A 27,992-nucleotide genomic window follows, 5' to 3' on the forward strand; every position below is an offset into this window, starting at 1 on the left:
AAGCAATATGTTTATTCCAAGCAAGAACTCCCAACCCAAGAAGAGAAACAACCTGCCATATAAAAAGGTTTTGGTCAATCAACAATGGGACACAAAAATTCAAAAAAAAAATGCTTTTTCAGCTTATAAGAAAGCTCAGAACCCACTAAACATTATAATGAAACTGATGCCAATATCTCATCAATGATCGCTCTATATCTCATCCTAAAATGCCATAAACACAACCACACAATCATACATCATCAATAACTGATAGCACACCATTAGCCATAACTTATTTAAAATTATTTGCTTGCAACTTTCATGTATTTTCTTACAGGGTCCTATTAAGTCATTCCTAAACATTCTAAGCAAGGATACCAACAAATAGCACACCATTAGCCATAACTTATATGCAGTTTGGACGTAACAGATGAAATGATACAAACGCATTAATCATAAGTGGAGCTAGTTAATGCATGGTAAGGAGCACCGTTCACTCAAAAGCTCACCAAGGGTGAGCTCTACTTCTCATGACTCAAACCCATCATTCATAATTCACAAGCTATGAGATTCTACTAGTTCAGATAGTTCCATATTTCAGATTTAAAAAATTAGGGTGAACATATTTGAGACTATAGTGTTTCAAAAAAAATTTAAAAAGCCCTTCAGAAATGGAATAAAGGAACCCATCACGAGATCAGATCAGCTCACGAGAAAATAACACATCAGTGAACTAGCAAACTATGAGATTCACAATCAAACCCATCACGAGATCTCTTGCTTAAGATTCACAAGCTATGAGATTCACAATCAAAACCATCAATGAACAACATCAGTGAACTAGCAAACCAAGCAAACCCATCAATAGTATGCGAGAGATATACTTGAGAGAGAGAGGCGGAGAGATATACTTGAGAGAGAGAGACGTGGAGAGTGAGCTGCGGCGGAGAGAGAGAGACGTGGAGAGGAGACGCGGCGGCAGAGAGAGACGGAGAGGAGACGGGGTGGAGAGAGAGAGCGCTCAAGCTATGGCGATTTCATGGCGATTGATGAGGGGCAAAATAGCAGACGGCAAAGAGAGATACGATCTTTCGCGCTTTAGGTTTTAGGTTTGTAATTTCAGGATTTGATGAGGGGCAAAATAGCAGACGGCAAAGAGAGATACGATCTTTCGCGCTTTAGGTTTTAGGTTTGTAATTTCAGGATTTGATGAGGGGCAAAATAGCAGACGGCAAAGAGAGATACGATCTTTCGCGCTTTAGGTTTTAGGTTTGTAATTTCAGGATTTGATGAGGGGCAAAATAGCAGACGGCAAAGAGAGATACGATCTTTCGCGCTTTAGGTTTTAGGTTTGTAATTTCAGGATTTGATGAGGGGCAAAATAGCAGACGGCAAAGAGAGATACGATCTTTCGCGCTTTAGGTTTTAGGTTTGTAATTTCAGGATTTGATGAGGGGCAAAATAGCAGACGGCAAAGAGAGATACGATCTTTCGCGCTTTAGGTTTTAGGTTTGTAATTTCAGGATTTGATGAGGGGCAAAATCGACATTTCGATATTTTGATTGAACCAGTTCCAGCCAAATGATTCAATTCGGTTCAGTCAACTGGTTTTTGGAATTAAACCTAATTTTGTCGAAAATTATTCAAATGAACCATCCGAATGAGTTGTACTTCTTGTGTCTAATAAAACAAAAAAAAACTTATTTCCATTTGAATGAATCATTTGAATAGAGAAACAAACAGTTCCTTAGTCAGTGGATTGAAACCAAATCACTCGTTGAAACTTTCTGATACATGTCATGCGCTTTCCCACTTCCACTAATGACTCTCACTGTTCTATGAAAATGGCACTATCGTTAGAAGAACTTATTAGATCTATATTGTATCAAAAACTAAAATCATCGGACGGCTTAAGATGGATCGGCCCCACTCCTTAACCCGACCGACACATTTATCCTCAATGTTCTCACTCCACCGACACTCTTCTCACCGTTGATCACTCCAACACACCGTCGAGATCTCGCCACGTACATCTTCACTTATCCTCATACGGCGAAACAACGTCCTCTCACGCAGCTCCGAATCGTAAACGCTACGACTTGGGAGTGTTTATTTTTATATAACCCGAAGGTAATAAACTCCACGTGGAGCCCAAAGGTAGTGGCATTTACGCGTCAGTGAGAGAGTATAGTATAAAAACGATCTGGATCTCAAGAAGTAGAGTAGGATCACTCTCTCCATCGAAAATATCTTCCCCCATCTCTCAGTTTCTCCGGATCCAGCGACAATGGAGGTGTTCTACTACGTGGTGTTCGGGGTCCTAGGCATCGTTGTGGCGGCGTTGGAGCTGAGCAAGAACAATAAGGATCGGATCAACACTTCTTCCGCTTTCACTTCTTTCAAGAACAACTACCTCGTCGTTTACTCGCTCATGATGGGTACGATCCTCAATTTTTATTATCTCTAGGAAGTGTGTATATTCGATCCGATCTGGTTGAAATAATGTGTTTGGGTGGGAGAATCAGATCCGTGTTTGTTGTTGTTTCTCTCTCGTGTTTACTTGCAAAGTATTGTCTTTTTAGAAAAGAGTTGTATATATCACATTGGAACTTTATGATTTTGAATTGCTTCACTTGGTTGGTAGAGAAGGTAACAGAGAATTAAGATCTGTAAACAGTGATGTTACTCTACTACTATGAGTTAGAGACTGGTTGTTAAAACTAAAGTTTCAGACTTTATCTTTAGTTTTGGTATTTGTCTAACATCAATGATCTAACCGGAGTTTGATGGATTGTTTGATATTTTGTGAATGGCAGCGGGTGACTGGTTGCAGGGTCCATATGTGTACTATCTTTACAGTACTTATGGGTTCAGCAAAGGGGATATTGGGCAGCTTTTCATTGCTGGTTTTGGTTCCTCTATGCTCTTTGGTACTATCGTTGGATCTCTTGCCGACAAACAGTGAGTTTCCTCTCTTTCTGATGCTTTTATTATGTTCTTGTACTTAATGGCAAATCTCAACAACTCTATTTTAGTAATTGCGTAATGGTGTGCTCTGTATCAGGGGTCGTAAGAGAGCGTGTGTTACTTACTGTATTACCTACATATTGAGCTGTATCACCAAGCATTCTCCTCAATACAAGGTTTTGATGGTGGGCCGTGTGCTGGGAGGCATTGCTACTTCCCTTCTCTTTTCATCATTCGAATCATGGCTTGTCGCTGAGCACAATAAGGTAAAGTTACCAAAGGTTTATGTTGAGTTAAAGCCCTTATCCTAATAAATATATTTCTCTTGTGATGTATTCAGAGGGGCTTTGAGCAGCAATGGCTGTCCCTGACATTTTCAAAGGCTGTGTTTTTTGGAAATGGTCTTGTTGCTATTATCGCTGGATTGTTTGGGAACTTGCTTGTGCATTCCTTCTCTCTTGGCCCTGTTGCTCCATTTGACGCTGCTGCATGCTTTCTTGCCATTGGAATGGCTGTCATTCTATCTTCATGGTCAGAAAACTATGGTGATCCTTCTGACAACAAGGACTTGATTACTCAGTTTAGAGGTGCTGCAGTCGCCATTGCATCAGGTGAGTTGATAGTCCTTTTGCTAATTTTGGACTTTGTTTCCTGTTTTGCTTCTCTCTATATATTGGCATTGCCTCTCGAGTCTTGAAGAATGTTTGTATCTTTGATCAGATGAAAAGATTGCACTTTTGGGTGCCATCCAGTCGCTTTTTGAAGGATCTATGTATACTTTTGTATTCCTGTGGACTCCTGCTCTAAGCCCCAACGATGAGGAGATTCCCCATGGTTTCATTTTTGCTACATTTATGCTTGCTTCGATGCTCGGTAGTTCCCTTGCTTCTCGTTTATTGTCACGCTCATCTCCCAAAGTAGAAAGCTACATGCAGATCGTCTTCCTAGTTTCTGCTGCCTCACTATTGCTTCCAATTATAATGGCTGTAAGTTTTCTAAAAAAGGATTAGTGTGGGTTCTTCTTTGCGTGCTGTTATATTCTGTGACTCATTGTTCGCAATTGTATGTCTGTGACTCAGTCGTTGGTAGCACCTTCCAAAGTAAAGGGTGGAGGGATCTCTTTCTCTGGTTGCTTTCAGCTTCTTGGGTTCTGTATCTTTGAGGCGTGTGTAGGACTGTTTTGGCCATCCATAATGAAGATGAGATCCCAATACATCCCTGAGGAAGCCAGAAGCACAATCATGAACTTTTTCCGGATTCCTCTGAACATCTTTGTCTGTGTTGTCTTGTACAATGTAAGTCTCCTCTAGACTTCCTTTTCTGCGTTATCCTATGAACCTGTGTCTTGGTACTGACTAGTTTTTATGTGCTCTGAAGGTGAATGCGTTCCCAATCACAGTCATGTTTGGAATGTGCTCTATCTTCCTCTTTGTTGCTAGTCTCCTGCAAAGAAGGCTCATGATGATTGTTGACAAGCCAAGTATGTTGTCTCTATGTTTCATTTGGCTCTGAGCTATCTACTTGCCCTAGCAAGCTTTCCACTTACAAAGAGTTTAATGATTTTGCAGAGACAAATGATTGGACACCTCTTAATGAAAGAAACACAGAAGATGATCCTCTCAACGTTTGATGAATAAACTATACATTATGCACATTCTGGATTCAATAATGGAGACAGATAGAAGACAAGGAAAACTTTCAAGGTTGTTTCTTATGGCAATATAGCATATGCAACAATTCGAACAGAAAGTTCATAGCAGTGAAGTTTGATTATTTAATTTTCTCGGCTATTATTTATTGTTGTTGTTAGAATTTATAGACACGTTTATTTTTGTATGCAATCAATGAGGCATTGCTTCTACCATTATGTTTGAGCTCCGTTTCTTCTAATGCTGTTAATTCCTTTTTGAAATTTCATAAAATGGTCAAAGGAGGATGAACATGAACCTGGTTCCGAAACCATCTTTACTAATTGAGAACAATCCGTTGCAAACGTAACCTGAAACTGCTTTAAGTTTTTCATACATTCCATTGCCCAAATTAATGATTCCATCTTTGAAAAATTCTAAGTAAAAATTCAGGAAGTTTTCCAAGAATAAAATCAAACAAAACTCCAACTTTATTAATAAATCCGAGAAAATAATGTAGAGTACTAGTATATGATTCATAAAACACCCAATAGAAATCTCAAATTTATAAAAAAATAAAACCCGCCCAGATGGTCTTCATTGTCCCGCGCTCCGGTCCAATCAACTACTTGTCACCTGCATCACAAAAAGAGGCATAAGCATACAAAAGTACTCAGTGAGGACACTCAATACCATCCACTATAGCCCAATAAGCAATACTAAATCAAACTAACACCCTAGCATCCGGTTCTATCATTCATTTACGTAACTAGTTAAATCCTTTTCATTTCTTAACATTTCTTAACCTTTCGACCCGAATGCCCATAATCCTGCGGCCGAAGCCAAACCTGCGGCCGAAGCCAAACCTACGGCCGAAGCCAAACCTACGGCCGTAGCCAACCTGTGACCCGTCGGTCCATTACCTTTCCTTAATCCTTTTTCCTTAACTTTTTCCTTACATTAACTCAATTCATTTATTCTTTCCTTAAACGCATTATAACTTCCTGACCTAGGTTCTCAAGATCAAACATTCATTTCTCACATAAACATCCTAACATAACTCAATAATTCATCCCGCAAATCAATAGCATGCATTTCTCAAGAACCCGATGAACAAACTTTCCTTAAACATTTCCTATCATACATTTCCCTATGAACACGATGAACAAACTTTCCATAAACAATTCTATCCAAGCATAAACACAATCATATCGAATCAAAACAGGACAAATAGTTCTTATTGGACTATCACGAATCACGTCCTCACCTTAGCTGAATCTCTAGGATTCGAAGACTCTGAACTTCCTAGCATTTCTGACGAAGAACTCCTTAGCTCCTCCTCGTTTGATCCCTCTTCTCAAACTTCTCTCCCTACCAACTCGTTCTTGCTCTGACTTCTCTCTAAATATGTTTTTCTTGGTTGTGTCTTAGAAATGAGAGTTCAAGGAGTCCTTTTATAGGATTTCCTAAGCTTTCTCACCAAGCCGGGCACTTAATGCCAGTTTCCTTATTTTCAAGCCGGGCACTTAAAGCCAGTTTCCTTATTTGGCTTGGTCAAAGATCACCATCAATGGCTTGGCTTGATATCTTTGATTCTTTCCTTAGCTGACTCCCGCAGATCCGACCTTCCTTTTGTATTATCCCGCAATGATGGCTAGTCAAACTTTCCTTACTTGGAACCCGCATTGCCCAACAGCCGAACATTCCTTAATTGGTCTTGATCTCGCTTCATGTATGTTCTGATCGTTCCATGATCAGTTTATCATCGCTCCGCCAGTTCCAAATTTATTCCATGAGCTCACTTAAGATCTGACACTTAGTTAAAATACATCTTCATACCCAATCTTCACGATTACAAGTGTATCCACACTTAGAAAAAAAAATACTCTCCTTGTAGACAAAAACCTCTCACGATTTATTTTCTTCAAATTAAAAAAAATTCTCTGGGAGCGGGTCGTTACACATAGCCTCCACGCAATCGCGAGGTCGTGGACATAGTTGTTTCTCTAGCTAAATATGTGGACGACCAACTGCCAAATAAACAGAAACTGAACAACTCTGGACTCGCTGCATGTATTTTGCTTCCACGCTCACTAACCGCTTATTGGATCTAATCTTTATGTTTCCTCCATTTAACTTTGGTCCAGCACTATTGGTCTGACTGGAACACTTTTATAATAATGCAATCGAATATGCTGACGACAAATGCTTCTTCTAGGTTGCATCATGGATCCCAAAATACAGGGCTGACACATATTCTCTGGGCGGATATTAGTCGTTTGTCAATCAACTTGATCACCTGATTTATCACTCTATGCACTCCAATTATCTGAATCACCCTTGATTCACAACATTTTCAGCGTTGACTGCAATCCTTTTGTTCCACAATCGTCGAGAAGAATTCGCTATGGCACATTCATAAAACAACTAAATCCAATCATAGATGTATCCATCCAAAACACTCATAGCTGGATTGTACTAATATTAACCTACCCATTTGCTCTTTTCGTGGACCACGAAACTTTTTTTGTAGTATGCCGTCCACCATACGTCACATCTTTTACCGTCAAACCCTTGAATGGTTGAACCAACTTGCAGATCTCTTACTATTGGTGATTCTTGCCCACTAATCCAACAAGGTTTATGATCTTGTTGGATTCTTTGTCCTCGACCAATTGCAGTGGTCGTACCCTTTCCTTGACTCGACCAACACCTTCATCGGACATTGCGCTCATGAACCTATATCATTTTTTTTCTTTTGCTAGCTCTACGTGCTTAACTTCTTTGAGACATTGCTTCCATAGACATTCTACCATTACCACTCTTTACTCAACTTCTGCATCCGAGATGGTCCTAAGAATAAATCATACTTATTTTCGATCAGCTGATAGGTTCTTTCCGGGAATACTATTGAAATTCTGAATTGCTTCTTCATTTTTCTGAGCTACCATCTTTCCTTCTTTCTGATACGCTACCCTAATATCTGTTCAATCAAGTTAACTTGACATTGATCCAACATGTCCATTCCAAGAGCTTCTTTGAACCATTTATCTAGTTTCACGATCAAACCATTAAAGTTATTTGCACTCTCCACCATCATTGGAACATCTTGATAAATAACATGCGGCTTGAAAATCTCCATGTATGCTGTCCGACCAAATTTGATCTCTTCCCTGAACCCATTTTTCTACGACCGACAACTTCCTGGCACACAAGGAGTGTGGCTTCTATAGTCAAAAAAAGTTTGGCTTTCACCACCACACTACTAAGAATTGGATCGACTAAGTCCTTGCATCCAGCTTGTGTATTCAAACAAAAACCTGATTACCATCGGATCCATTTGCTTATTATCCATCGATTCTTCTTGATCTTTCGCTCAGTTCAAGTCAACTCTCCGGTCCACCATAATTCTGACTGATCCTTCCTTCGGATCGAACAGACAGTACCGAAGTACAGTTCCAATCGCACTCCATCGTTGTTCCTCTGTCGTACTGCTGATACCAGTTTTTTCTTTCCCATAACCGCTCCCGTGCCCAATCCCAAATCAGTAACCGTCCTTGATAGTTTTTATTAACTCCCCGTACAGTTTCTTTCTCGATCGGGCGGTCAGGTAATTGTTCCATAACTACTTGGCAGTTCCAGCCCCATAAACCGTCCCAGTCAGTTAAGTAGTTCAGTAACCACACGGAACGATCGGTTCTTCCTATTAACCACTTGCTTCGTATCTTCGAACCAGAACCCGACACATCTCAGACGATCAGTAAGACCACCGCTGAACTCTAGGGTAGTCGGAGAAAGGATCCGATCAGTACTCCTTGCCGATCTCAGTCCCTCTCCGTCCGTTTCTCCCTTTCTCTCTCGGTTTTCTCTGTTTCCGTCCAGTATCGCCTCCCCCTTTCTGATCCGCGGGAATCCCACTAAAAATGGGAGTTGGCGGTTTTTTTTTTCTTTCCCATAACCGCTCCCGTGCCCAATCCCAAATCAGTAACCGTCCTTGATAGTTTTTATTAACTCCCCGTACAGTTTCTTTCTCGATCGGGCGGTCAGGTAATTGTTCCATAACTACTTGGCAGTTCCAGCCCCATAAACCGTCCCAGTCAGTTAAGTAGTTCAGTAACCACACGGAACCGTCCTGTATCTGCTTCGGTAACTGCTTAGTAACCGCTCGGTAGCCGTCAGATAACTGTTCCCGCCGTTTTACTTAGCTTATCAGTACACGTTCAGCTCGGTATCCATTCCCACCATAACATATACCAGTAAGTCGTACATAAACTAACTTTTCTCGAAAGAAAATTCCAACTGCTTTGTCTGAATCCGACCAGCTCAGTCCGACAAGCTCAACTGCTATGTCTGGACCCACAGAATTGTCTTAATCCGACCAGTACTATCCAAACAACATGTCATACGTGTCAGGTTCGACTGATCAGTCAAATTAACACTCGGCCTTGGACTGATCCAGCTCAGACTGCAGGATGGGGATGCTACAAGCCCAGTCAATAACCATCAACCCATGCCGACTATTGCTTCGTACATTCTATCATCATATCTACTCATTCCCTAACGTTGACATATCTTACTCCATCACGCACGACTTCAAGCATATTACTTTTGTTGACTGAACCAACCTGATGCTTTCCTTGCCTACCCATTGAAAAATCCGACAGTCGACACTTTGTATCCTTCATTTGACTTAAGTTAGTTTTCACTAACTTCCTGCAAACTCTTTAACACAATTTTGCTTAGCCATTTACTAAGCAGTCCAATCATAAACACATAACAAGAAATATCTGAGCAAAATCATACCACACATCCTTCGCGCGAGACATAGACCATCGGTTCCTTTCCCCCCTTACCCACAAATCCCATTTTCGAAAAAAACAGCCAGCCAGGACAGAACTGGCTGGCCAACCCCGCTCTGATACCAATTGAAACACCCCGACCAGGAAATCTTAAAAAAAACCTTGAAAAATTCTAAGTAAAAATTCAGGAAATTTTTCAAGAATAAACTCAAACAAAACTTCAACTTTATTAATAAATCCGAGAAAATAATGTAGGATAATAGTATATGATTCATAAAACACCCAATAGAAATCCCAAGTTTGTAAGAAAATAAAACCCGCCCCGATGGTCTTCATTGTCCCGCGCTCCGGTCCAATCAACTACTCGTCACCTGCATCACAAAAGGAGGCATGAGCATACGAAAGTACTCAGTGAGGACGCTCAATACCGCCCAATATAGCCCAATAAGCAATACTAAATCAAACTAACACCCTAGCATCCGGTTCTATCATTCCCTTACGTAACTAGTTAAATTCTTTTCATTTCTTAACCTTTCGACCCGAATGCCGATAATCCTGCGGCCGAAGCCAAACCTGCGGCCGAAGCCAAACCTGGGCCGAAGCCAAACCTGCGGCTGAAGCCATACATGCGGCCGTAGCCAACCTGTGACCCGTCGGTCAATTACCTTTCCTTAATCATTTTTCATTAACCTTTTTCCTTAACCTTTTCCTTACATTAACTCAATTCATTTATTCTTTCCTTAAACGCATTATAACTTCATGACCTAGGTTCTCAAGATCAAACATTCAGTTCTCACATAAACATCATAACATAACTCAATAATCCATCCCGCAAATCAATAGCATGCATTTCTCAAGAACCCGATGAACAAACTTTCCTTAAACAATTCCTATCATATATTTCCCTATGAACACGAAGAGCGAACTTTCCATAAACAATTCATATCATACATTTCCCTATGAACATGATGAATGAACTTTCCATAAACAATTCTATCCAAGCATAAACACAATCATATTGAATCAAAACAGGACAAATAGTTCTTATTGGACTATCACGAATCATGTCCTCACCTTAGCTGAATCTCTAGGACTCGAAGACTCTGAACTTCCTAGCGTTTCTGACGAAGAACTCCTTAGCTCCTCCTCGTTTGATCCCTCTTCTCAAACTTCTCTCCCTACCAACCCGTTCTTGCTCTTACTTCTCTCTAAATATGTTTTTCTTGGTTGTGTCTTAGAAATGAGAGTTCAAGGAGTCCTTTTATAGGATTTCCCAAGCTTTCTCACCAAGCCAGGCACTTAATGCCAGTTTCCTTATTTGGCTTGGTCAAAGATCACCATCAATGGCTTGACTTGATATCTTTGATTCTTTCCTTAACTGACTTCCGCAGATCCAACCTTCCTTTTGTATTATCCCGCAATGATGGCTAGTCCAACTTTCCTTACTTGGAACCCGCATTGCCCAACAGCCGAACATTCCTTAATTGGTCTTGATCTCGCTTCATGTATGTTCTGATCGTTCCATGATCAGTTTATCATCGCTCCGCTAGTTCCAAATTTATTCCATGAGCTCATTTAAGATCTGACACTTAGTTAAAATACATCTTCATACCTAATCTTCACGATTACAAGTGTATTCACACTTAGAAAAATACTCTCCTTGTAGACAAAAACCTCTCACGATTTATTTCCTTCAAATTTAAAAATACTCCGGGAGCGGGTCGTTACACATGCCCTTATATTCCTTGCCCCTAATAAACCATCAAACCATGGTAACGTACTGAACCATCCTTGTCCTGAAAATAGGTCCTTATCTTTCCAAGAACCGCCTGTGAAACACCATCTTCCTGTGGTCCCTAAATCAGGCCTTACCTGTACTTCTTGTGCCAACCTATGATTATTAATAACATGTGTCTCAGCCCACAATGTTGATTCAACTTCTGCTAATCGAAGCGTTTCCATCGGATCAATATCAAGATTACTGAACACTTTGTTGTTCCGGCCCTTCCAAATATACCATAATATCCAGACAAACTGATGATCCTCCATTTTTGGGTTAACTCTCCAAAATAGATGATCCATATTAGCAAAAAGAGAGCCAATTGGGGAAAATTTGTATTTGATGGGATCTTAGATAGTGCTCACACTTGCCGTGCTGGAGGACATTCAAAAACACATGATTTATTGATTCCTCCGGGTCTCCACACCGGGCACAGCAAGTATCTCCTTGTATCCCTCTCGTTTTTAGGTTTTTCGTTACCGCTATACAACCGGACAACAACTGCCATAAAAAATGCTTTAACTTCGGAGGACACCTCACTTTCCAGCAAAATGCTTTGAGAATATCTACATTGGGACCATAAAATTCAGGTGGTTTCTCCTTATCAGAATAAATCCTTTCTACTTGATACCCTGATTGTACCGTGTATTTCTCATTTTTGGTGAAGTACCATTCATTAATATCTTCCACCTGATTTCTATTCAATGGTATACTCTCAATTATTTTTGCATCTTGTGGATCCACCAAATTCCTAATTGCCTGTAAATTCCATGTTCGGGATTCCGAATTAATGAAAGAACCCACTGTGAGGTCCGGGTAACTATTATTTATGAAGGTTTTTGTTAGCTGGTCTCGGGCGAGTGGATGAGAGCCAGAGATCATTCCATACTGAAATAGATGACCCTGATCCAGCTTTTTTAATTAGTCATTTACAAACCAGAGATCTAGCAGAGATAATATTCCTCCAGCCATATGACGGGGAATATGAGTGAATCGGTTCCAGGGGTGAAGCATTCCTTTAATACCGTCCTTTGAAAACTCGAGAGAAAAGAGCATTTGGCTTCTCGATCAGCCGCCACAACTGCTTCCCAAGCATTGTCGTATTAAAATCAGTCAAGTCCTTAAAACCCAACCCACCATTATCCTTATGTGCACACAATTTATCCCATGATTTCCAATGCATACCTCTTGTACTGCCTCCTGGACTCCACCAAAATTGGGCTACTGCACCCGTTAGCTTCTTAACTGTAGCTTTCGGTAACCGATACACAGACGTCACATGGTTTGGCAGAGCCGTAATCACCGATTTAATAATCACCTCCTTTCCACCCTTGGTAGAAAATCGAAAGGTCCATCCATTAACCCTATTATTCAACCGATCTTGTACGAAGCCAAACACTTGTACCTTAGAGCCACCTAGGCTTTTCGGTAGGCCTAAATCAGATCTCATTCCCCCTAGACTCTGAATTCCCAAGATATCTCTCAACTTTTGACGACTAGCTTCATCAATCTTATGTCCAAATTGAATTGAGGATTTCTGGAAATTAATATGTTGCCCTGATACAGTCTCATATTCCTTTAGAATTCTGAGAATAGTTTGACACTCTTCCTTGTTTGCCTTACAGAAAAACAAGCTATCATCTGCAAATAACAGGTGAGAAATTGCATGGCAAGCTCTTGCCACTTTCATACCGGTTAATTGTTTCACCCGGTCCGCCTTTTTAATATTTGAAATTAACGCCTCCGTACACATAATAAATAAATAAGGGGATAAAGGATCTCCTTGACATAATCCTCGCTGAGGGGTTATAAGACCCCGAGGCTGCCCATTGAGAAGTACCCTATATTGGACTGAAGAGACACACTCTCGCATTAATTTGATCTAATGAGAATCAAAACCCATTTTGTAAAGGAGAGCCTCAATAAAATTCCACTATATCCGATCATATGTCTTACTCATATCTGTTTTTATTGCCATAAACTTATTCTGGCAAGACTTATTGGCTCTCAAACCATGAAACATTTCCTGCGCGATAAGAATATTAACCGAAATTAACCTTTCTGCCACAAAAGCCGATTGTGCTTCCGAGATTAATCTGGGAATACAACTTTTCAATTTTTGACACAAAACTTTTGAAATTATCTTGTATCAAACATTAGTTCCGTCATCCTTGTCGGTCTCTCCACTTTTAGTATCATACATATATTAGTTAAATTTAGCCTTGGGTCCAAGTCGCATGTGACCAAAAAAATTATTCACCAGCTCCACCACATCCGTTTTAATAACATGCCAAGAATGCTGAAAAAAAGAGTTGTCATTCCATCCGGTCCTGGAACTTTCTCCGGATGCATCCTGAATAAAGCTTGTCTGACCTCTTCCTTTGTTGCTAACCGCAGTAGCATTTGATTCATCTGTGGAGAAATTGATGGTCATATCTCATCTACTTAAAACTTAGATTTATAAATACAAATTTTAAATTTTTATGAGATATAAATTTTTTTAAGGATTAAAATGATAAACAATAAAATATTTAATAATCAGAAATGCGATGTGTAATTGTAAAGACTAAAATGCAAACAAATATATGAAACTTTAAATTTAAACTTTTGAAATTCTTTTTTGGAAATAAAAAAACTTTATATTTAAAATTATAAAATGTCTTTAGGAATGATTTAACAATTGTATAAAGGTATGTAGAAACAACTTTTTGTAATAAGTGATTATAGGCTTGCAGTAACAATAGAGAGAAGGTGAAAGGAATTACGGAGTTGATATTTGTTAAATAAACATATTTTAATTGATGAAATGTGATATTTAAACTGTCTTTGACTGGTACATCCGTTTTTGGATGAATTAAATTAAACTCATGACGTTAACTGCATAACATCATTAAGTTGATAGATGTTGTCATGCATAACATATTCTTCGTGTAGTTAGATATACATTAGTTTATTTTACATGGTTATCCATGTGATGGTCAATACTTCATATAGTTAACAATTATTTTTTCTAAAAAATACAAACAAAGATGACATGGAAAATAAGTTGATGTGCCAGCTTGTTACCGAAAGAATATAATTGTTGATGTGACACTTTTAGAACATCTTTTTTTTTATTTCGTCTAGATTATGCAAAGGCGTTCGGATACCCGTTTAAATTCATATCATGTTTTCGGATTTTAGTTATGTTTCATATCATGTCTTAGGTCTTATTCTAGTAAATTTGGAAGTATAGATCGGGTTCGGATATAACATATCGATTCCAGATTGGTTTTGTATCACCTTTTAAAATCCATAAAGTAATTAAAAAAAATCAACATTAGAAAGTTTATAGCATTACAATACTTAATAATAATGATAATTCGAAATTCAAAAAACCGTAATCCGTACCATGCTTGGTATTTATACCGTTATATATAACTATAATTATATATGTTTGGTTTAGTTCGGGTTATGTTTCGGTTATCGGGTTAAACCAAACTGAATACGATATTCAAAGTATCACAATTAATACTAAAGACATGATTATTAGACGGATCCAAACCGATCCGATACATTTAATTTTGGGTCGGGTTTTGGTTTTTAAGCCAGGCCTAGTATAGAGATAGTAGAGAATAGAAAGATCTGAATCTCAAAGAAGCGCAGTGTTATCACTTCTCCCATCTTCCTTCCCCCATCGACAATGGAGGTGTTCTACTACGTGGTGTTCGGGGTCCTAGGCATCGTCGTGGCGACGTTGGAGCTGAGCAAGAACAACAAGGATCGGATCAACACTTCTTCAGCGTTCACTTCTTTCAAAAACAACTACCTCGTCGTTTACTCGCTCATGATGGGTACGAATACGATCCTCAATTTTTATCTCTAGAAAATGTTAATACAATGCATGATTCGATCCGATCTGGTTAAAGTAATGTGGAATTTGGGTGGGAGATTCAGATCCGTGTTTGTTGTTGTTTTTCTCTCGTGTTTACTTGAAAGATTCTGTATCACATTGTTAGAGAAGATAACCAAGTATTAATAAGATCTGTTAACAATAATAATGTTACTCTAATTGCTATGTGTTAGAGATTGGTTGCTAAAACTAAAGTTTCAAGGTTTATAGGAAGGTGGAGTTTTGGTATATGTCTAAACTCAATGATCCAACCGGAGTTTGCTGACTCTTTGTTTGTTTCCTTGAATGGCAGCGGGTGACTGGTTGCAGGGTCCATATGTGTACTATCTTTACAGTACTTATGGGTATAGCAAAGGGGACATTGGGCAGCTTTTCATTGCTGGTTTTGGTTCCTCTATGCTCTTTGGCACTATCGTTGGATCTCTTGCCGACAAACAGTGAGTTTCCTCTCTCTCTCTCTCTCTCTCATGCTTTTATTATGTTCTTACACTAAATGGCAAATCTCAACAACTCTCTGTATCACAGGGGTCGTAAGAGGGCGTGCGTTACGTACTGTATTACTTACATATTGAGCTGCATCACCAAGCATTCTCCTCAATATAAGGTTCTGATGGTGGGGCGTGTGTTGGGAGGCATTGCTACTTCCCTTCTCTTTTCATCTTTTGAATCCTGGCTAGTTGCTGAGCACAATAAGGTGAATTTTGCTACTTTTTATGTTGAGTTCCGGATAAATATGCAAACTAAACGTTGTGTTGTTCTATTGTGATGTATTCAGAGGGGCTTTGAGCAGCAATGGCTGTCTCTAACATTCTCAAAGGCTGTGTTTTTTGGAAACGGTCTTGTTGCTATTATCGCTGGATTGTTTGGGAACTTGCTAGTGCACTCTTTCTCTCTTGGACCTGTTGCGCCATTTGACGCTGCTGCATGCTTTCTTGCTATTGGAATGGCTGTCATTCTATCTTCATGGTCAGAGAACTATGGTGATCCTTCTGACAACAAGGACTTGATTACTCAGTTTAGAGGTGCTGCAGTTGCCATTGCATCAGGTGAGTTGATAATCCTTTTGCTAATTTTGGACTTTGTTTCCTGTTTTGCTTCTCACTATCTATTGACATTTGCGTCTTGAGTCTTGAAGAATGTTTGTATCTTTCATCAGATGAAAAAATTGCACTTTTGGGTGCCATTCAGTCGCTCTTTGAAGGATCTATGTATACTTTTGTATTCCTGTGGACTCCTGCTCTAAGCCCCAACGATGAGGAGATTCCCCATGGTTTCATTTTTGCTACGTTTATGCTTGCTTCGATGCTCGGTAGTTCCCTTGCATCTCGTCTGTTGTCTCGCTCATCTCCCAAAGTAGAGAGCTACATGCAGATCGTCTTCCTAGTTTCTGCTGCCTCACTATTGCTTCCAATTATAATGGCTGTAAGTGTTTAAAAAGCTTCTTTTTGTGTTGTTCTATTCTGTGACTCATTGTTTGCAATTATATGTCTGTGACTCAGTCGTTGGTAGCACCTTCCAAAGTAAAGGGTGGAGGAATCTCTTTCTCTGGTTGCTTTCAGCTTCTTGGGTTCTGTGTCTTTGAGGCGTGTGTAGGACTGTTTTGGGCATCCATAATGAAGATGAGATCCCAATACATCCCTGAGGAAGCAAGAAGCACAATCATGAACTTTTTCCGGATTCCTCTGAACATCTTTGTCTGCGTTGTCTTATACAATGTAAGTACCCCCACAATTCTTTTTATGCGTTATCCTATGAACCTGTGTCTTGGTACTGACTAGTTTTTATGTGCTCTGAAGGTGAATGAGTTCCCTATGACTGTCATGTTTGGAATGTGCTCCATCTTCCTCTTTATTGCAAGTCTCCTGCAAAGAAGGCTCATGATGATTGCTGACAAGCCAAGTATGTTGTCTCTATGTTGATTGAGCTACCTACTTGCTCTAGCAAGCTTTCCACTTACAATCAGTTTTAACTCTCTATGATTTTGCAGAGGCAAATGATTGGACACCTCTTAATGAAAGAAACGCAGAAGAAGCTCCTCTCAACATTTGATGAAATAATCTACATATTACGCACATTCCGGATTCAATAATGGAGACATATAGAAGACAAGAAAAGGTTTTAAGGTTGTTTTGCAAGGCAACATAGCATGCAGAACAGAAAGTTCATAGCAGTGAAGTTTGATTGTTGAATTTTCTTGGCTATTATTTATTGTTCATGTTAGACTGAAAGACACAAGTTCATTTTTGTATGCAATCAGTGTGTTTCTTCTTTCTTTCTATACAAGACATTGCTTCTACCATTTTGATAAACTCCGTTCTTGTAATATGCTTTGGATAAAAACATATCTTCACATAATACTCATTATAAGAAGACACAAATAGAATCACTAGCATTTGTGTTTGGTCATAGAACAGAACAGTACCTAATGTTAAGCTATGACAAACTTCTTCAAAGAGTAAATACATTTCTGAGAAAAAAAATAATACTGTTTGCTTGCGTCTTGTTATATACTGTTTCTCTGATAAGCTAGAAGACGGGACAACCTTTGACCACAACCCCTTTTGCGGTTGGACATGAAGCTAAAGGACATGTATCACGGTCACCAGAGTTTCCCCACCACTGCACTTCAATACCCTTTCGTCCAAGTGCTAGAAACAGAAGTATAGTCATAAAAGCCGAGCCAGCATCTAAACCACCCGACAACACATAGTTATACTTCTTCCACCACTCTCTCCTGTACTTGAAAATGAAATGGCCAAAGACGAATGCAACAATAAGCCAGCTGGTGAAGTTAACAGCTGTTGCTGGCGGCATCATTGCGGTGGCTCCAACAAGGACAGGGATATGAATCTTGGAGATCCATGTCTGAGCCGGGAATGCTTTAGCGGCTAGCCAGACCAAGAGTGGAGCTATGGCGCCTACGAGGAAGAACCAGTTGACACTCGAGTATTCTCCAAGGTCTCCAAACACCCTGCGTGGTCCCACTAGTCCCCAAATCACAGAGGCGTCAAAGAAGACGCGGTCCATGGGACAAGTCCATTGGCTGTCTGAAGGAAGCAAGGTTGTGTCACAAAGATGAGGAATCTCTTCCATTAACCACCAAGCTGTTCCTGTGTAAACCATAACCGCCACAAGCGTCCCTACCACCTGAACTTATTCCAGTTTGATTAGTTATGCTCTTCTTTTTTAACGAGCTTCCAACTTAAAACCAATTGATAACGTACCTGAGCGATGAACATGGATCTAGGCGGAATCTTCATGTAGTGACCGAGTTTGAAGTCAGAAATGAAAGTTAAAGCTTGAGTCATACTAATGTATCCATAGACCTTGAAGCACATGTTGGCAACAGGACGTTCCGGGTAGATATACCCAATAACATACTCGGTTATGATGTTCAACCCTGGTGCCTGGTTAGTAGTGGCGGCTATGACACCAATCAAAGGAGTGAAAGATATGGCAATGGCACAAGCGAGCAACACTCCCCACCAAGGAAGCTGCACGGTGGCGTTGTAGTGCACAGAGATGAACATGATGAGCGCAATATTCAGTAAGAGGATCACCAGAAACCACCACATTGGAACTTCTCTGTAGTTCTTCTTCATGATTCTTGTATGTATATCCATTTTCTTATCCTTCTGAAACGCTCCTCTTGTCTGTTTCCACAAGTCACTGTAAAACATATAGAGATTAGTCTTGAGTTTGATCTGATTAGTAGAAATAAACTAACTCTTTCCTTTTAACAAAAAATATATTTATACAAATTAAGAAAATGATTGAATTTTATTATTTAAACGTACTTAATCAAATAGTATTTGAGATAAATAACATTATTTAAAGTAAATATAAATTGTATAGAAATTCTAAAATGACATTTTGTGTAACAAGAAATAAAATGTCAAAATAATATTCTTTTATGAAACAGAGAAAGTAGTTAAGTAATTGTATACCTTCCGTTGAATACTAAGACATGGACGATGGTGGCAGACAATGTAGCAAAGCCGAGTCCATAAGTAACAGCAAAGAAGGTGCTCATGTTGATCGAACCGGTGTTAGAGTAAACCGCACGGTCTAGATGGAACTTGCTATCAATAATGCTCAAAACATCATAGCGTGAGCCATTAGCCATGAAGAGCTGGCTAGAGAAGATAGGAAACGTCTTGGCTTCGTATATGTTAAGCCAGTAACAAATAGGCGTGACGATATACATGACAAGCACAAAGCCAATAGCTACATTGACTGAAGCGAACAAGGGACTAGCTAGAGGGCTTCCAAGGTAAGCACTAATGGTGACCCAATCAAAACCAATGGATCCAACACCTAGACCGTGTTCACCTGAACCGAGTTGGTTAACTAGAATTGATTTGGGATTGAACCAGCAAACCCATGAGATTGATGTTAACATGGTGAAGAGATAACCGGGGAGGATGTAGTAAGCGAAGCTAGCTACTAGGACGATCAAGAAGAACTGTGTTCTACTCATGTGTCCTTTTGATTTCTTCTCCTTCTCGTGTAATGCTCCGAAGAGAGAGACTTGGACGAGGTTGCTTGGCCACCACATCTCTCCTGGCTCGACAAGGTGTTTCCTGAACAGACCCGCCCATCCAAATCCAAGAATCTATAACAACACATAAACAAACAACTTCAAGATTCAAGAATTCAAGATTCAAGAAACAGAGGATGTGGTTAAGATGTGGAAACCTGAGTGGTGATCATAACGAGAAAGGCAGGGAGGAAAGGAAGAGAGCGTTTGTAGTAAAGCTTAATAGCACTGAGGATATGAGTAGCGTAGACGGAGCCGGCGCCGGAGTTCGCAAAGATTGTTATCAGAACATGTTCCTTGACGTTGAAGGCACCTGGATTTAACGTGAACTGGAACCTCGTACCTTCCAAGAACCTCTTCGACGGAAGCACCCTCGCCATGAGATGTCCGAGCGGCACGACGGCGATTTGAGCTGAGATTCCGGTGATGCTCAACGGCATGGTTCTGTACCAGAAAAACTGGTTAATGAAAGAGAGTACAATGCACGCGCTGATACCAAGAACCCACATCCGAAACGTAAGAACTGGTAAGCTCGGATCGTCGGTTTTGGGTACGGTGAGCTCAACCTCCGGTACAACGCACCGGTCATCGTCCGTTATAACCACCGGGAACTCTTCTGCTATCTCTCCCATATCGCTTTTCTTTTCTAATGTGTTCCGATCTTTGAGGGATGGTTGTAGCCTTTTTATATATGTAAACTCTTCAATAATTGTATTGAAGTATCTATGCACTCACCTCGCGTGTGTATCCCATTAAGGGAGTCTTTTTTTTCACTGAAAACTCTTTTGTTTTTGCTTTGTCACTCGCATGTTATTATTGAGATAATAATAATAATATAAATGGATCGACAGATAAAGAAATTATAAAATAAGAATTTTGCAGAAGAAAGAGAATACACCAGAGGAAAACGACAAGTGATCGATGGGTCAAGAGCATCGGCTTGTGGGGAGGGAGAAGAACAGCTAAGCTAAAGAAGATATATAGTTTTAGTAATTTATAAATTAAACAAAGGTTGTGCACACAAAAAAAATTAAACAAAGGTTCCAAACAGAAGATATATACTGTATAGTTTTGTAATTTATAAAATTAAACAAAGTTGCAAACAAAAAAAGAGAGGCAGATATTATTTAAGTTTATGTCATGAGAGGTAGAAATCTTCAATGCAGTAATATAAATACTTTGGTGTTCGGTGCCACTGCCAACCCAGCTGTACATACCACAAGTTTGCTGTGGTCACTAGGCCACCACGCACGGGCGCACCAAACCTTGTAACGTTTGAAAATAAATATCAAATGTATATGACTGATCTAACAACTATATCTAAAGTACCAACTATTAAAACATATCCTTTATTTAAAAAAAAACTATTAAAACATATCAGTTCCACACCAACCATGTAACTGTACTACTGGAGTACATTAATAACTATTGGAATATGTTAAAGCACTTCCTCTAGAGTTCAAAACTTCATCAGTTAAAAAATAGAAAGGAGAGTTCGAAACTTCAATGAAACAAAAAAAAATCACAATTATGTGAGAAATTTGGGCTTAGATTTCGTCATAGCTAGTCAGTTTATTTGGTTGTCCGATAACATATGGTATTTTTTATAGTAGTAGAAAAACTTTCCACATTTTTGTAACATTAAATGCATTAATTTCTGAACCGATTGGATTAACCAATAAAACATACTACTACTATAACAAACTTTAAATATTTTGATACAAAAAGGTTGAGGGCGTCTAGTTATAAAAGTTTGGGACAACTATTGAATACTTGATCAATGAGAGTTCACCTAGGAGTAATAACAAGCTATAGCCTTAAGGTCAACTTTAGTTAATGATCACATAAAACTTATAAATACGTCACTAGTTGCGATATGGAATTCAAACGTGTGCTTTTGAATCAATCAGAGAATGCGTCGTTTTCTGAATTTTCAACTAAACACATTAATGTTATCGGGAAAAAGAAAATAACTAAAAAACAGCAACTCGTGGGAAGTGTTCATATAATTCAAGTTGCAAGTGAATGATACACCAATTTGATAATTGCAGCTTCGCAGGTCCACTCTACCCTGCTGCCTGACAACGTCCCAAAGACGTTACTCGAAAAGTACGTCGACGATTTGATAAGAACTGTCCGGTAATGATATATCTAGGGACAAAGAAAGAAAAGAAAATGTGAATCTTAATACTTTGAAGGAATATTAAAACAAAAGGGACGTCACTGCATATATCTAACCTAATGAAGAAAATAATGACAAAGTATACACATTAACTAAGCAAATACTTATCCCAGCTGACCGGGTGATTGTGGTCGAGTGGTAAGAAAACGGGACTGAGACGCCAACACGTTTCAGGTTCGATCCACCTGTTGCGCGAAACTAAGTCACAATTATCTTGGTCACCTAACACGGATATGAGCCTATGCTTTAGGGTCCATTTGAATACCCAGAGAGGGTCTATCCGTAGGCTGCACCTCCCCTTATGGATTAGTCTGGATCTCTCCATAGGTCTGGAAACCCCAAGGTTAATCAAAAAAAAAAAAATACTTATCCCAGCTAACATTTCTTAATAAATCAACCAAACAAATTTAACAATTTATTGATCAACATTATAACATAAAACTTTACGACCAATCTACCAGACATGCATAGTTCACTTCGCACAAACAGGTAGAAAAATGAAGATAGATAAAAATAAAAGATGTATGGGTAGCAACTTTACATAAATATATGGATATGGTTCATGTGATGTGTGTGGATCAGAAGAAGTGAATGTGCTTTTTTAGAAAAAAGATCAATATGAAAACGGCCTACTCTCTGATTTATCCTATAAAACGTGCCCACCGTTTAGCTGGAAATCACTTGGAGACGAGTTTAAGGTACGCCTAAAAATCTAAACCTAGACACCAGAGAAACGCGACTTTCTATTTTCTTTAGGATATATTTTTTTAAATACTACCTTCGTTGTTCTTTATTAAATTGAATACTTCGAAGTATCTTACACGAAATATCCGTCTCTAACGTTAATTCTTCAACTGTTTCTAGAAAAAAGATGACATTATTTTAAACGAAACAAAAGGATAAAAGGTGTAGCAAAAGCACATGTGACTATTCAACACTAAATGCTTTATCATGTAAGTATATGTATAGCACGTATATAATATGACCAACATTTCAAGCTGCCTGAGATTAATGCTGCACCGATGGGTGTGCAAGTTAAACATAGACACAGTCGTCCACCGCTAAACAAGGATCTCACAGATGAGCATTTCATTAAAGGACATCCATCATATTCCATTTAAAAATAAATAAAAAACGTTTTGTTTAGTTTAGGTATAACAAAAGATTCAGTTTCTGTCTATTAGAGATATTTCAGGGTGTGTTGAAAAAAAGACGTTTCAAGGTAAGACTCAATAATTAGTTAATTAACAAAAAAGCTAAGACTAGTTACCATTCTATGAAGCTAATCTCATAAGGTAATATCTCAGAAGGTGATCTCCGGTAGCTTCTCCGGCAAATCATCGCCGCAAAACAACTTATTCCCCCTATGAGGAAGCAACAGTCCAAATTTCTGATGAAGTAAATTAACATTCAAATGGGCCTTACGTTTATACACCATAAAGGCCCACTATCCGGAAAGCATAAACATTTTAGGCATTGCAATAATGCAAGTGGTTAACGACAGAGACGAGTCAGCGTACAATAATTTCCACATTACTAACGATAAGAGCCAATAATTATCTTAGTCTCCTCCCTCATCGAGTCTTTGTAAACTCTCTGATTTCCTTTCTAGCTTCTACATCCATCGAGGACAATGGGAGAAGGCAAAACGCTTCCTACTTATTTATGCAGAAACTGTGAAAATCCACTAGCTCTCGGTGAAGATCTCATCTCCAAAAAGTTTGTGGTAACAGCAAAATATGAAGATTGTTTGACCAGAATTTTCATTTTTCATTTCTTATCCAACTTTTTTAATATGTTAAAAATGGATATAGGGAGCTTCAGGACCAGCGTTTATGTTTTCTCATGCGATGAACGTGGTGATTGGACCGAAGATTGAGAGGAAACTGATAACCGGATCCTACGTGGTGGCAGATGTGATGTGCGGTAATTGTGGTGAGAAGTTGGGTTGGAAGTATGTGGAGACCTTCCATCTTAAACAGAGGTATAAAGAAGGCATGTTTGTGATCGAGAGGCTCAAGTTGACCAAGAAACTTTAGTCAAGGAAAGTGATGATCATGTGTAATATCTTTTTCTTTGTCAAGATCATGTGTATATCTACGCCCTTGTTGTATCAGTATCATGAATGTGAATATAGTGGTTGTAAAATATGCCTTTTCCAAAACTCTTGAAGAGGGAAGATCCGTGTAGAGTGAGAACAGACCTTACTTATTGGTCCAATCCAACCCTGAAAACTTAAAAGTTTACCCTCAATAGTAATGGTTATAAAAATTAACAATTTTCTTTTTAACAAAACGGATAAAATCAATAGTAACGCGTGCTGCTGACATTTACCTATGATCTCACTGAATTTTTTTTAAAGATTATATAATGATGACTAGATAGAAGGTATAATATAGGTCAAGTTATCAACTTTGTAAGAGTTATAATTTTTCAGTTAAGAAAAAGAGAGATAATTTTTTGGTTCACAAGTGATGCATGTTTTAAAATTACCCTGTATTAATGTTTATGAAAATAGTATAAAACAAAAAGTATTTCAAAATTAAAAAAAAAAAAAAAACCTATTATATGTTTCACATTTCCACTTCGCATCACAGCTTGCTCCTTTTTTGCATTGCTCCCAGTCATTATAAAAGCAAAAACCCAGAAAAAGAAAGTCGTAAGATAGTCGCTTCAGGGCGTGATCTGATCAAAGAGACTCATAAAGATCAAGACTTTCATCCAACTCCAACCTAAAATCTCTCACAATTATCTTTCTTCCTCGTTCGCTCCGTTAAACCCTAGTAAGATCCCTCAAGATTGAACCCTTTTCGTCTGATTTTTTTCTCCATTTAGTTGTCAAACCTGAATCGTAGTTTTCTCTCAGGGAATATCTTTTACCCTACCAAATGTATTATTGTGTATTTTTATATTCCTTGTGTCTAGTAATAGTACGATTTGTTTATTGAATATTTTGAGGTACTGTCGTGTAGAAATTGGAATCTCTCGTCCCTCACGCCAACACCTGCCCACTCTTCTTATCCTTTTATTTTCTTCAGACATTAAAGCTTGGAGCTTGACGAACTAGTGATTCTCGAAAGGTTTCTTTTGATCTTCTCTTGTCGTTTAGAATTTTGGTTTCCATGTGGGATCTTGATATCTTTATGGGTTTTGTGTTTTTCTTTCGATTTATGGTGAAAAAAGGTGAGAACTTGATTGATTTGTTTGGAGAAGTTGATCACGCCCTGAAGGTGTTTGATAGAATGGCTCAGTCAGTTGGTCCAAGGCTGTATAGTTGCTGCAACTGCAGGAACCATGTGGGACTTCACGATGATATTATCTCTAAGGCTTTTCAGGTGAGAATCAACTTCATCATCCCTTTTGTTTTGCCTGTGTCCCTTATGGTATATGTGGAGAGAATTAAGTGGAGAATCACACTAAGACTAGTTGGAGCTCTGATAATCTATCTGTTTTTCAGATTTTAGGAAAAGCCTCGACTTTATTGTCGTTTTTATCGAATTTGGAATGATCAATGCTACTAATCAAGGGTGCATTTTCCCACCAAGCTACCTGTTTCTTGGTTTAAAGAGAAACAAAACATAAGACTCAAAGAAGTAGCCTTTGACTCATTGTTATAAATAACAACAAGACTAGTCAGTCTTTGAATATGCTAAGATCATTTCAAAAGTTATTTGTTAGACAGACGCTACTGGCCATTACATATTACTCGGTTTTGAATAAAATTTTCAGTTTGAGTTCCTAACCTATGCTTCTCAATTATTAGGGAAGAACCGGGAGAGCCTTCCTCTTCTCCCACGCAATGAACATCGTGGTTGGGCCTAAAGAAGACCGGAATCTTCTAACGGGTCTCCACACCGTCGCTGACATATCTTGTGCTGACTGCAATGAACCCTTGGGCTGGAAGTACGAGCGAGCCTACGAGAGCTCACAAAAGTACAAGGAGGGCAAGTTCATATTCGAAAAGGCTAAGATTGTCAAGGAGGAGGATTGGTAGTGAAAGCAACATGTTGAATTCATTATTGGATTGACTCAAAAACTGTACATAGATAAAACCTTGGCTTTGTCGATTCCAATCTTTATGGATTTCACAAGTCTATCATCATCATCCATTATTCGGTTCGTTATCTCTCGCCTGCATGCTGTTAAATATGCCAGTTTCTTGTGTTTAAGTGGATGTTTATATAATATATATATACATTAATTATGGATATGTTCTTCGTTCAAGGCTTCTCTGTAAATGAAGTTAAGTCGGAACTGCGTGCCGTTTTCTCGGTCATGCACCTAACATCGACGTAGACAACCTCCTGTTTTATGTCTACCACAGCCAACTGTTCGCCGTTTTTTTGACGAATTGCCAACGAAATTTGAGCAATGTGACTACGGAGAGAGAGAGGGAAAGAGATGTATCTGAAGAAGCCGATCTGGAGCGATGGCCCGTCAGCGACGCCGGAGAATCCGTCGGAATCGGAGAACGGTGAGGAGACAGACGCGGCGACGATGGTAGTTGAAGAGCTGGTGACATCACTCAACACACAGAGACTCTACAGGGAGCTAACACTATCCCTCCGAACAGGCTTACGCGACGCTTGCGCTGAATTCTCCTTCCTCCGCATCCGCGGCCTTCGATCTCTTCTCAAAACTCTCCGATCTATCGCCGAATCAGACTCCATCATTCGCCTCTTCTCCCACACCCAAACCGTCTCCGATCTCCAACGTCTGAATAATCTTAATTTCTCCCTTTGTTGCCGTGTTGTAATGTGTTTCTCTGATGATGATGATGTGAATCGTCGTGATTTCGCAGTGGTTCCGGTGCTTTTTCGACATTCGTTGAAAGAAGCGGAGGATGATAGAGTGACGAGCTTAGATCACATATTCAGCGTTGAGCCGATGAAGATAACGAGTCCTTCTACGGATGATGAGGTCGCGGTTGCTCTTAGGGTTCTCGAAGGGTGCTGCCTTCTCCATCCTCAGAGCACTGTTCTCGCTCATAAACACGGCGCAGTCCGCGTAAGACTTATATTTGTCTAACATTTGATTAGAAGTGGTAGGCAATTACCTGATTAGGTGCATAGAACTTCAATAGAACTCTAGAAAGCAGAACACTTGTGCACTTAATCTGTATAATTATCAGTTTTCATACTAGCTGGATTCTTCATTCATAAGAAGTTTCTTTTATATATGTTATAGGTAATGATGAATATATTGTCAACACGAGGAGTACTTGAGCAAGGTGCCTGCTTAGATGCCTTAATCTCAATCTTGCTGGATTCTTCAGCAAACCAGGTGGTGAGTATTCATCTTCTCTGTTCTGATAACAACTTCTGTATTCGGAAAATAATTAGAAAGCAGTTTGTTTATGTCAGTAGTAAAAATCAATGGAACAAACTGGTTTTTGATTAAGGCTTTCGGTTACATATCAATGTAACAAACTGGCTTTTGAACTTCACTTGATATTTTTCTCATTTATCCTTTTGTATTTTTTTTGTTGACAGGATTTTGGAGCCTGCAATGGGATTGAGGAGGTTGCAATGCTCATGCGAGACAAACAAGCTGATGAAAATCTCAGGTGGAATTTCCCTTGCAAGTTTTTCTTCTCATTTTTTTTTTCCAATGAGCCATTAGATTACTAATAGCTGTCAGCAAAGATTCATTTCCTATTTGTCGCTTCTGATTTTGATGTTGTCGGTAGCTTTTGGATCTGTTTCCTTGTCAAAATCATAGAATAGCCTTTTGCATTGTCTAGTATGCTCATGCATTCTCAAGAGTTTCCTACTCTGAGGTCATTGGTAGTGGCATCAACAAGATTGTCCACTTCATGTCAAAAAGTTTCGTTTATTTGGGCTCTTTCGGTCATGTTATAGTTCTTACTGATTCACAGGTTAAGATGCGGAGAGTTCTTACTACTGTTAGTTGGACATGTGAATGGGAAGGATCGATCGCCCATTGCGAGTGTAAATGAAGACATTAGGCGCCTTTTGGGTGAAAAATCCGCTTCTTTGATATGGGCTGCGAGTCAATTCGGTTCAACAGGTGATCCTGAGCAAAGAATCACTGCTCTTCACATCCAGGCTGGTAGAGTGCTCGAGTCCCTTGACTTGTACTAATTGTCAAACTCCGTCTGTTGATTCTTTTTTTTTCCCTCTTTAAATGTGTGTAAAAAACTATCCAAACTCTTCAATATCATTTACCATTATTCTTCTATGCTTGGAGGAACTTTTGTAT

At 39.1% G+C, this 27,992-nt stretch overlaps 6 protein-coding genes across 7 annotated transcripts; 5 read left to right on the forward strand and 1 right to left on the reverse strand.

Moving 5' to 3' along the window:
- Positions 1-2,128: 2,128 nt before the first annotated feature.
- Positions 2,129-4,836, forward strand: LOC106308406 (molybdate-anion transporter-like). The gene is made up of 8 exons (XM_013745566.1): positions 2,129-2,420; positions 2,799-2,943; positions 3,047-3,215; positions 3,290-3,560; positions 3,670-3,935; positions 4,029-4,244; positions 4,327-4,429; positions 4,518-4,836. Exons 1-8 carry the CDS (start codon positions 2,270-2,272, stop codon positions 4,577-4,579), a joined length of 1,383 nt encoding a protein of 460 aa, XP_013601020.1. The 5' UTR covers positions 2,129-2,269; the 3' UTR covers positions 4,580-4,836.
- A 10,002-nt stretch (positions 4,837-14,838) lies between these two features.
- LOC106308413 (molybdate-anion transporter-like) lies at positions 14,839-17,326 on the forward strand. Its single transcript, XM_013745573.1, has 8 exons — positions 14,839-14,989; positions 15,341-15,485; positions 15,574-15,742; positions 15,824-16,094; positions 16,205-16,470; positions 16,548-16,763; positions 16,845-16,947; positions 17,036-17,326. Exons 1-8 carry the CDS (start codon positions 14,839-14,841, stop codon positions 17,095-17,097), a joined length of 1,383 nt encoding a protein of 460 aa, XP_013601027.1. The 3' UTR covers positions 17,098-17,326.
- Positions 17,233-20,727, reverse strand: LOC106308397 (oligopeptide transporter 6). The gene is made up of 4 exons (XM_013745558.1): positions 19,747-20,727; positions 18,996-19,663; positions 18,273-18,717; positions 17,233-18,195 (listed from the first exon to the last, which is right to left on the reverse strand). Exons 1-4 carry the CDS (start codon positions 20,218-20,220, stop codon positions 17,575-17,577), a joined length of 2,208 nt encoding a protein of 735 aa, XP_013601012.1. The 5' UTR covers positions 20,221-20,727; the 3' UTR covers positions 17,233-17,574.
- A 2,552-nt stretch (positions 20,728-23,279) lies between these two features.
- Positions 23,280-23,977, forward strand: LOC106293711 (protein yippee-like At4g27740). The gene is made up of 2 exons (XM_013729372.1): positions 23,280-23,496; positions 23,585-23,977. Exons 1-2 carry the CDS (start codon positions 23,404-23,406, stop codon positions 23,807-23,809), a joined length of 318 nt encoding a protein of 105 aa, XP_013584826.1. The 5' UTR covers positions 23,280-23,403; the 3' UTR covers positions 23,810-23,977.
- Positions 23,978-24,955: 978 nt separating this feature from the next.
- Positions 24,956-25,936, forward strand: LOC106316907 (protein yippee-like At4g27745). The gene is made up of 2 exons (XM_013754775.1): positions 24,956-25,105; positions 25,534-25,936. The coding sequence occupies exons 1-2, from the start codon at positions 25,013-25,015 to the stop codon at positions 25,762-25,764; spliced, it is 324 nt and encodes a 107-aa protein (XP_013610229.1). The 5' UTR covers positions 24,956-25,012; the 3' UTR covers positions 25,765-25,936.
- On the forward strand, positions 25,674-27,971 carry LOC106316891. Of its 2 annotated transcripts, XM_013754766.1 has the most exons (6): positions 25,674-25,886; positions 25,996-26,484; positions 26,572-26,777; positions 26,958-27,056; positions 27,263-27,336; positions 27,649-27,971. In XM_013754766.1, exons 2-6 carry the CDS (start codon positions 26,172-26,174, stop codon positions 27,872-27,874), a joined length of 918 nt encoding a protein of 305 aa, XP_013610220.1. In that variant the 5' UTR covers positions 25,674-25,886; positions 25,996-26,171; the 3' UTR covers positions 27,875-27,971. The 2 variants fall into 2 exon arrangements, with proteins under 2 accessions (XP_013610220.1, XP_013610212.1); XM_013754758.1 differs by lacking the exon at positions 25,674-25,886 and having other exon boundaries at positions 25,989-26,484.
- Positions 27,972-27,992: the final 21 nt, after the last annotated feature.

Source organism: Brassica oleracea, chromosome C1, assembly GCF_000695525.1.
Source record: "Brassica oleracea var. oleracea cultivar TO1000 chromosome C1, BOL, whole genome shotgun sequence".
NCBI lineage: Eukaryota > Viridiplantae > Streptophyta > Magnoliopsida > Brassicales > Brassicaceae > Brassica > Brassica oleracea.